Source organism: Corvus kubaryi, unplaced genomic scaffold, assembly GCF_017639235.1.
Source record: "Corvus kubaryi isolate FWS band 111438036 unplaced genomic scaffold, C.kubaryi_AGA036_p1.0 37260, whole genome shotgun sequence".
Lineage (NCBI taxonomy): Eukaryota > Metazoa > Chordata > Aves > Passeriformes > Corvidae > Corvus > Corvus kubaryi.
The window spans coordinates 4,025,647-4,034,871 of record NW_024581077.1 but is presented as its reverse complement, the minus strand read 5'-3'; the positions used below and the strand labels follow the sequence as shown (position 1 = coordinate 4,034,871).

Sequence of the window (9,225 nt, the reverse complement as noted above, 5' to 3'; positions counted from 1 at the left end):
GTTTATCGTTTTCTAGCAGTCTTATAGATTTCTGCAGTCATTTAAACCTTATTTAAGGCCATAGCATTACTTATATCCCCATTCAGCTCAGAATAAGTTGTCATGTCTTGGGTGATTTTAATAATATTTGGAACAGGATGATGTTCTGGATGTTCCACCAGGGTTTTTTTCTTGTTTTTAGTTGTTTTCTGCAGAGAAATATTAGTGATACACTCTTCCATTTTGTGCATGTCAGGCAGTTTTTGACAAAAAGAAAAATCTTTCCTGTCAGCACTGTGGGATACAGAGACCTTCCACTCTCTCTTGCCTGTCGCCTAGGCAAGAAGGAAATTTTTTGCTGCTGAGTTTCACCTCCTGCTGTTTAAGTCTCCAACAAGAAAAGCCCCAATAAAACAACCACCATGATGATCCAAACAGCATTCCCCACCTGGGCTGTAGGCAGCTGCCTCCAGAGTACCCCAAGTTCTTTGCCACATGCATATGCCTTGGGATGACTCAAGAATTTAGATAACGGATTGAGTATCTCTTGGTTCTGAGCATGTACAAGCCACAGCATGGTGCCAAACTTGGTATCTGCAGAGCTCATTTACAGAAATGACCGGAAGCAGCAGGTCTGGAGGCCAGTGACCAGTTCATCTCAAGGACTGGCTTGACCATATGTGATTTCTGGCTCTCACACAGGTTTCCCAGAGGAGCTGTGGATGTGCCCCATTCCTGGAAGTGTTCAGTGTGAGGTTGATGGGGCTCTGAGCAACCTGGTCTAGTGAAAGGTTTACCTGCTCAAGGCAGGGGGGTTGGAACTAGGTGATTTTTAGGGTCCCTTTCAACCCAAACCATTCTCTGATTCTGTGATTCTGACTCTACATAAGCAGCAGCTGCCAGCAGCCTTGTCTTCCAAACTTGTCTGGACTGTCCTTGCGCCCATGCAAAGCCAGGTGAGAAGTATTGCTCTGCTATCTGCTGTGTGATGAACCACAGCATTTCTTCTGATCCTGGCTCCTCCGAGTGTCATTACATATGTGTTTTATGGACCACATTCTCCTACCTTTTAACCATACTGCCATACTCCGACGTGCACAGCCCACATGCACATTTAGTTAATCTCAATGCTGGCAGCTACAGTGTAAATGCCAACTGCCTCACGTTACACACTATGCCCTTAGTCTGAGGAAGGAGGAGCACCTGTATCCCTCTGATCACTGCAAGAGACCCTGGAACCAGGTGCCTAAGCGCTCTACATCTGGGCAGAGGACACCCACTCGCTGTGTGACAGAACAGCCCCACAAGCCTCTGGCCCAGCCCCAGCCACAGGGTCTGGTGGGAAAGACCCCAACTCCTGCACTCCTCAGGGACATCCCCCTTCCCACCCCTTGGCAATGTCTTTATGTGAGAGATCTTCACCCCTACTCCCTCACACGTACCCCTGTCACTGGCCCCATTTCTTCCTTCACCCCCCCATCACACACACCCACCCCTCCTGTACACCCACATTTCCTACACACCTCTCATCACCCCAACCACACACGTCTCCCCTCACACCCCCACCCTCCCACACCAGTCACCCTGCTGTCCACAAAAATCCTATTTGTTACCTGGTGTACAACAAGCCAATAATTACACATGTGAGAGAGACATTGATTATTTATTTCAGAGTTGCACAAGCCTGCATGCTTGGTGGTATTCCACAAATCAAACAAACCAATTATCAAAACATTTTACTATTTATACATTTTCGCAAACAAGGGAATTGGTGTTACAAGCTACAAGTTACCTGGTTCACTCATTAATTAGTATTCTATCGGTTAATGATTCACTCGCCTCTCATGCTAAGTAGTCTGCATGCTCAATCTTTCTCTTTTTTGGGGTGGGTGGTCTGTGAGTTGGTGGTTGGGATCTCCCCCTGCTGGAATTCTATTTTACCCAGTCAGAGCTGATTTAACACAGTTCCCGAGTTGGGTTTATTAGTTTCTCCCTTATCTTGGGAGTTCTGCCAGATGTCCTTGTGGCCTGTAAATTCTGCATTCTTTCTGTCCACTATCAGCGGTACATCCTTCTTCCCAAGCTATGTCAGCCTCCCCCTAGGTCTGAGATCACTGAAACACGTGGAACCCTAAACCTTAACAGGGCAATTCTACTGACAATTAATTTGTCTCTCTAACACCTGGAGATCCCTTAGAGCTTGTTGGCTGTTCTCTGTTTCACGGATTAAATCTCCCTTCTCGTTGATTAGGCTTGAAAACATACAAAGATCAAACGACATCCTCTCCCAAGAAAATGTTTACCTATTCCGCATTCGGTAACAGTTGCCCCCTTCCCACATTCCCAGACGCCGCTTTCCCGCGCGCGGGCGCAGTCGAGAGGCGCTTCCACGCTCCCGCCCCCCCCGCACCGCTTCCCGACAGGCCCCGCGGCGGGAGCGCCGGGCCGTAGCCTCGCGCCGCCCGCTCCCCTCCGGCTCCGTCCCGTCTCGCCGGGCCCTTCTGCCGCTCCCGCCATGCGCCACAGCCTCACGCAGCTGCTGGCGGCCTCGGCCGGCGGGGCCAGCCCCTCGGGCGCCGTCTGGCCGCTGGCCGGAGCGGGACAGGCCCCGAGAGGGCGGGATGGCGGCGGGGAAGGGGACCCGGGCCCCGCGCGGCCCAAACCGCAGCCGCCGCCGCGGCGGGAGCCCCCGGGCGCCTCGGAGCCCCGGCGGCAGGAGAAGGAGGCCGAGGCGCCCGGCAGCCCGCTGGAAGTGTGGGAGCAAGAGGACTGGTTCCCGGGGCTGGAGCTGGGAGACCTGCTGGAGGCAGCCCGGCCGGACTGGGACCTGGACGCGGAGCTGAGCGGCTGCTTCTGTGGGGACCCGGAACCGCTGCCCGCGCCGGGCCAGGGCCCGCGGCCGGCGGCGCCCGGGCGGAGGAGCGGCGGGGCCGGGAGTCGGCTGAAGGCGGCGGCGGCGGCGCGATTGAACCGGCTGAAGAAGAAGCAGTATGTGCTGGGGCTGGAAAGCCGCCTGCAGGGCCTGGCTGCCGAGAACCGGCAGCTGCGGGACCGCAACCGTGGCCTGAGCCGCCGCCTGCGAGAGCTGGAGCGGGAGAGCAGCTACCTGCGGGCTGTGCTGGCGAACCAGAGCGCGCTGGGGCAGCTCCTGAGCCGCCTGGCCGGGACCCGCGCCGGCGGGCTACAGCTCAGCACCAGCCTCTTCAGGGACACGGGCAGCCCCCGCCACCAGCACCTCCAGCCCGCCGGCGAGAGCAGCGACCACGACTACGCCCTGCCCAGCTCCCGGCCCCGCGGCCTGGAGGAGGCGGCGGTGGTGACTGAGACGGAGGAGGAGTGGGCGGCCCCCGGCGGGATCTGCCTGCACGTGGACCGGGATCAGGTGTCGGTGGAGTTCTGCTCCATCTGTGCTCGGCGGGCAGCGGCCTCCTTCAAAATGTAGGGTCAAGTACCTGCTGCAAGTACTCGTGGGGTTCTCACCCCTAAGGGCCTCGCGTCGCGGCGGAGGAAGCAGGCGATGGTGCGGAGGAAAAGAATCCATACAGTGGTGATGGGGTGGTATTGGGGAGATGCAAAGGAGGGGAACCTGGCGCTTACTTAAGTGGCCAGGGTTAACAAAAAAATTCTCTCGAACGGCACGTTGGGAGCCAGACGGTGGCCTTGGTTCAAGGTCCTGTAAATCTGGCGTGTGGACGGTAGTGGTGTGAGCCTGTTTGGCGATGGGAGTCGCGCAGAGCTGTGTGCAGCAGTGCGACAGTGGTCGTGCAGACTGACACGCGCGTGGTGCACACGCGGAGGTGCCGCCAGAGCCCGTTCGCAGCACTTGGGTGAAAAGATCATGCCGACCTGATGCATGAAGGTGTGCTCGGCTCCGCTTCGCAGTAAAGATAATGCTGACTACCCGGTCTTGAGTCAGATAATGTCTAGCCTGCTTATCCTGAGGAGCCGAAAATGCTTGCTTAGAAAACCAAACACAAACTCCATTATGACATCGTCACTGGACAGACTTAAGAAAATAGTAGTGATCGGCAAAAGAAAGCATGCATATAAAATTGTACTGCATCTCAGTTATACATTACTATTAAAACCTCTCTGACAGTTTCTCTTTTAGGTGGTTGCCCTGCCAGGCTCCGTTGTGTAGGGGTTAAAGAACAGTCGTTTTCCACCTCGCAACCTGGTAAGGATCAATATATTCCCATAATGTGGTATCAGACAGCTTGCTTTGCTTATCCCAGTCTCTTGTAAATGACTGGTTCAGAAAATTATTTCTCTGGTCCTTGGCCTACTCTGCCAAAATGTTTCTAGCTCTGGATGACAACTAATAGTAGAGGTTACAATCACATCTCTCATTAGCTGTTTTCCTCTTTTCGTTTTTGTAACAAATACACTGGCTACATAGTAGCTACATAGCAGCCAATGCAGGAGGTAGTTTTGAATTTAAAAAAAAAATGCTCATGCCACTTGAAATAGAAATTTCCTATTAAACCGCATATCTGATGAGCTGAAAAGGGAAAATATGCTAATAAGGGGGACGTGACATTTATAGCCTTTTAATACAGGGGACTGTCCCAAAAGTCTTAAGTAAATTGCTTTTTGAATGAAAAGAAGGAATTTGTGACCTGTTGGTTTAAAATGCTGTGTAGTGTTAGGGATGCACAGTACCTTTCAAAAGCCCTTCTCTAGCTTGCTCTAATTCATGATGCAGTTTGACCTGATGAAACAGAACCTGAGCACTGGTTAAATCTCTACAGAGGAGTCCTCACATAGAGGAGTCACTCTTGCATGGACCTCTAACGAGAGTTAGGTTTGAAGAATCAGTACATCCAAGTAACTCATTACCTTCCCATAAGCAAATCTCTGTGCCCATGCACACTGAAGTTCCTATGTTACTTCAGAGTAGCTTTAAATTTTAAAAATATTGCATGTATACGCATGTGCTTAATTCTACTGTAGAGTTCTTGATTTAGCCTCTTAGAGTTTCCAGAAATCTATAACCTGATATAATTAAGCACAGTTTGGAGATGAGCAAACATGTATCTTGAGGCTAATGATTTGAAAAATGCTCCATAATTGCTCCTGAGATAGGAGGAAAAATAGTTTGACAAACAGTGTGTGTTTTCTTGTACTAGTCAGTGTTTCTCCCAATCACAGAAGATGAGTGGGTTCTTTTTTCAGTTGTATTATAATGTTTAAGTTGTTTAAATGTATGTCAGTTGGGGGAAGAAGGATTGTGAAAATGATAATATGTAAAGTGAGGTTTCACAAAGAATACTTTCTAAAACAGTTTCATTTATTAACTTCTTAAAAAAAAAAAAGATGCTATTTAGTGTTTCTGAAGTCTTGTGTCTTAAAGCCTTAAATTTTGTGTTTAAGGCTAAGTAGGTGAAAGCATTTTCTCCCAGTCATTTGCTTTATTGGTGCTAGACCCTGTCACGTGTTCATCATGAGTTTGGTTTTTCTTTGTGAAACATCACTGTGTGATAAAGTATATGTGTATTTAGATCCTTGTTTTTCTTTATGCTAAAGTGGATTCAGCTGTGTTGGGGCAGAAGAGACGGGACCAGCTGCTGGCCACATTTCCTGCTTTATTTTAAAAGGTAGTATAAGAAATGAGAATAAAGAGGTAACAGGGCTTTTACTGTCTTTGGTTAAAAAAAAAAAAGTTGAATGCTGGGATTATTTACTGTTATCCAAGATGATTTTTTTTTACAAGGCAATATTCTATATCAAACAGGTTTTACTCCACTGTATGCAGAATTCCATCTGTTCAGGGGATATTGCCAGCACAAAAGAGACTTAGTGGGATATGTGTGACCTTACACCTCTGTGGTGGCATCAACAGGGCTGTTCAGTTTCAGTCTTAACTTGGGTAACTCTGCTGTAACTGATGGGTTATACCAGCGCACAGGCGTCAGAGTTAACCACCAGGACCTGCACTGACTGATATGCAAAATGGAAATAATTTAGATTTAACCTAATCTCAACCTGCCTAGCTCAGATTTCATGAGCATGCTTTATTTTGCAGTTCAACGTGCTTGAGAAAAAGAGAAACACTAATGTAGCGATTATGGGATCTTCCAGTGGCATTTTTACGGTTACTTCAGTGTAGGAGTGTTTTTTAAGTTAATTTAAATATGCATTTTTTCTTGTCGAATCACTGCTGAATGGCAGGGTCAGGGACAGTTCTTCTGGCCTCTGCTGTGAACCTGCACAATGCTCTTGTCATGACACGACCTGTGGCTGTGTCTGAGAGCAGCTGATTTTCTGACATGCAAAATGATGTATTGTGGTACAAGAGCAAGGTCAAGTCCCAAGAAAGTCAGTGGCTGCAGGCATTTCTAGTGCCTACTGAATCATATTTAAACCAAATAGAGGGGAGGAAGTTATTTGAAACTCTAACCGACTGTACTATCTGTATGGTGTATTATTAATGTAGCTTTTTGAAGTGAAAGCCTTGAAATGACATAACTTAATACTTGAAAATATATTGTAAATGTTTCTTTGTAATTATGTGCCATTCAGATAAGAATACAATATCATAATAAAATCAGACTTGTTGATCTTTCAGTTTATGGGCTCAAATGTTTTTTCAACTTTTTCTGATCATTAATGTCTTGGTTCATTAAACAAAATGGGAAAACGGGAAAATGTTGTTGCTGCTATCTCTGGGTCATCAACTGGAAAACAAGAGAAAATGGATCAGGGTATGCAGGAGAAATGTTCTTGCTCATCTGTCTTTAAAGGTAATTTTATGGTGAGGAAAACATGAAGGTGTTATTCCTTGAAACTTCTGAGAATCAGCACTTCTTGTATTTCACAGTTGTTCTTAATTTTTTATTAATATGGATACGTTTGATCAATATACCATGGAGGAGTAAAATACTTACATAAACCCTTCTATGGTCTATTGGCATTCTCCTCCTTTCTGTTCTATTTTTAGGCTCTGAAGTTTCATGACTGGTTAATTACATGCTGAATTTTTATCTTTGATCAAATTGTTATTTCCTCACTAAACACTGGAGTGAGTGTTAAAAACAAAAGGGTTGACAGTGCTGAAAGGACAACATTTCAATGCTCCGGAGTGAGCCATGTACTGTATGTTTAAACTTCTGTTCATCTTAAATGCTTTATTTGTAGAGGACAGTTTAAAATAGTGCACTTGCTTTCTAGCACGAGGGGATTCTAGTTAAAGTGGTCTGCAGCTTGATAAGAAGGAACATTTCACAAAATCCCTGCATAAAAATATGAAAACATACTGGCACGCTCTGCCTTTTTGGCCTCTAGTTGTAGGAAATACCCTGTTCAGCACTGAGACTTGTGTTTGGTAAATTGTACATACCACAGAACCAAGTGCTGCCAGTGTTCATCTGCACAGCTATGTTAGCTGCATTTACCATTTTTTTCCCACAGAGTCACTTGAAGACTATTTAGCATTTAAATAAGAAAGAATTTCATGCTCAGTTCTCCTTTAGTCCTTTGGAATTCGATTCTGGTGCTGTGATTCGTGGTGGCATTCTAAATTAACTTCTCTTTCCTCTGAAGAGCTTTCAGCACCTGAGAGTTAAAAACAGATCGGTGCTTCTGTAATCTGTAGCTGCCTGGAGAGATGATATCAAAAGAAATGCAGGGAACCATGTTCCAACACTTGGCATCTCTTGGTACTTCCAGATAATCAGATTTCTCACGCCATTTGTCAAAATTGTAATCTGTTTTCCCTGTGAAACACAGGGATCTTTGGCAAAACACAAAGGCCTTTTGTATTTACTGATTTTTCAAATGCTGTGTTTTCTAGAGTTTGTAGTTAAGGAGGTTTTCTGCTGGAATCAGCAATATTCTGGTTATAGGGCTGTATTTCCTATTAGTTACACTGTAAAATGTGTGAAGGATATGTTAGGTATGGGAGCTGTTCAAATGGACTCTGTTCAAAGAACACCTTGTGCAAAAATTGCACATTACCAGCTGCTGATTCTACAGTTTTCCACCCAGTTTAAGTGGATATGCAGATGTGGAGAAATAACTGCCTGTGCTCATTAGCAGGAGGATGCCAAGAGCAGGACTCGCACATGTACCAGGAGGATGAGGGTGTCATTTGCAGGAGCCATAGAATAGATTGTAATGTTGAGACAGCATTTAAAATGGAACATCTAGAAGATAAAAGTGGTGCTTTTTCAGTATGTCTGTTGGCTCTTATCTGTAGCCATTCTTTGCATTCTTTTAGCAGTAGTTCAGACTTGGAGTAGCCTAAAGCCCTTTCTCTGGGATATGTGTAGCCTGTGCCTGGCTTGTTTCTACTACAATGGTGGAAGAAAGGATCCAACTAAAACCTGTTCTCACTCAGTGTTTGTGGGGAATTTATTACAGTTGTCAGAGGCCAAGGACTGGTAAAAGTTCCTCCTTTTACTTCTTGGGGGTTGTAGGAAGTAGGTTGTACCCTGTGTATGAAACAGGGAACGGAGGAGTGTTCCCAGATTCCTGCGCAGACACTCCTCCACACGCATGCATGCTAGAACTGGGCTAGTATCTTGCTGTCCTGTGGAATTCTGAAACAATTTCAGACTTTAATTCTGAGAACACTTTTCCCCCTCAGTAGTTAAAGGAGAAGTACAGAGGGTGTAACTGAAAAGTTTCCTGGTTCATAATATCCCACCTCTCCAGTCCCAGGAGTGTTCAGTTGACCTTTGATGTGACTGGTGCTGAACACGTAAAATACATGTTTGCTCTTTGTGTGTTCATCAGTGATGCTGGAAACAACTATCAGTCTTTGCAGCTTCCTAAAAACGTTGAGGAATGTAACTTTTTTTTAATATAGAATCTTCACCTTTCACTTTAAGAAATTAGTATCTAAAAGGATGTGGTTTGTCCAGCTCAGACCTTAACATGCATTTTGGTGACTGAGGATAATTATCACTTCAATTTATACCAAAATGAAAGTAGCACATGGAAGATAAGATCCTTTTGAATCTCACCCTTTAAAAAGCACTGCAATCTGTTTACAGTATTTTAACTATGTTAAACACTTACAATAATCACTGAGCCAGTCATTGTCATTCTTCAAGATACTATTGCACAATAACACCTTTATTTTATGTTTTTATTATCACAGGTAAGTGGTTCTGTTGGTTAAAGTCTGATGGCTTCCGGAGATATGACAATTCACTGTCATGTAAAATACTTGCTCCATGAGAATCTCCAGTCAGGGTGATGAAGGTAAGGCCAAGCTGTTTGGGTGCAGACCAGGATGGGAAC

The 9,225-nt window shown here is 45.9% G+C and overlaps 1 protein-coding gene across 4 annotated transcripts; it reads left to right on the top strand.

The window, feature by feature from the left end:
• The first annotated feature begins 2,398 nt into the window (after nucleotides 1-2,398).
• On the top strand, nucleotides 2,399-6,546 carry CREBZF (CREB/ATF bZIP transcription factor). 4 transcript variants are annotated; one of them, XM_042024096.1, is made up of 3 exons: nucleotides 2,399-3,417; nucleotides 4,079-4,156; nucleotides 5,506-6,546. In XM_042024096.1, exons 1-2 carry the CDS (start codon nucleotides 2,495-2,497, stop codon nucleotides 4,125-4,127), a joined length of 972 nt encoding a protein of 323 aa, XP_041880030.1. In that variant the 5' UTR covers nucleotides 2,399-2,494; the 3' UTR covers nucleotides 4,128-4,156; nucleotides 5,506-6,546. The 4 variants fall into 4 exon arrangements, with proteins under 4 accessions (XP_041880030.1, XP_041880031.1, XP_041880034.1 ...); XM_042024097.1 differs by having other exon boundaries at nucleotides 4,079-6,546; XM_042024100.1 differs by having other exon boundaries at nucleotides 2,401-3,499; nucleotides 4,079-6,546.
• The last annotated feature ends 2,679 nt before the right edge of the window (nucleotides 6,547-9,225 follow it).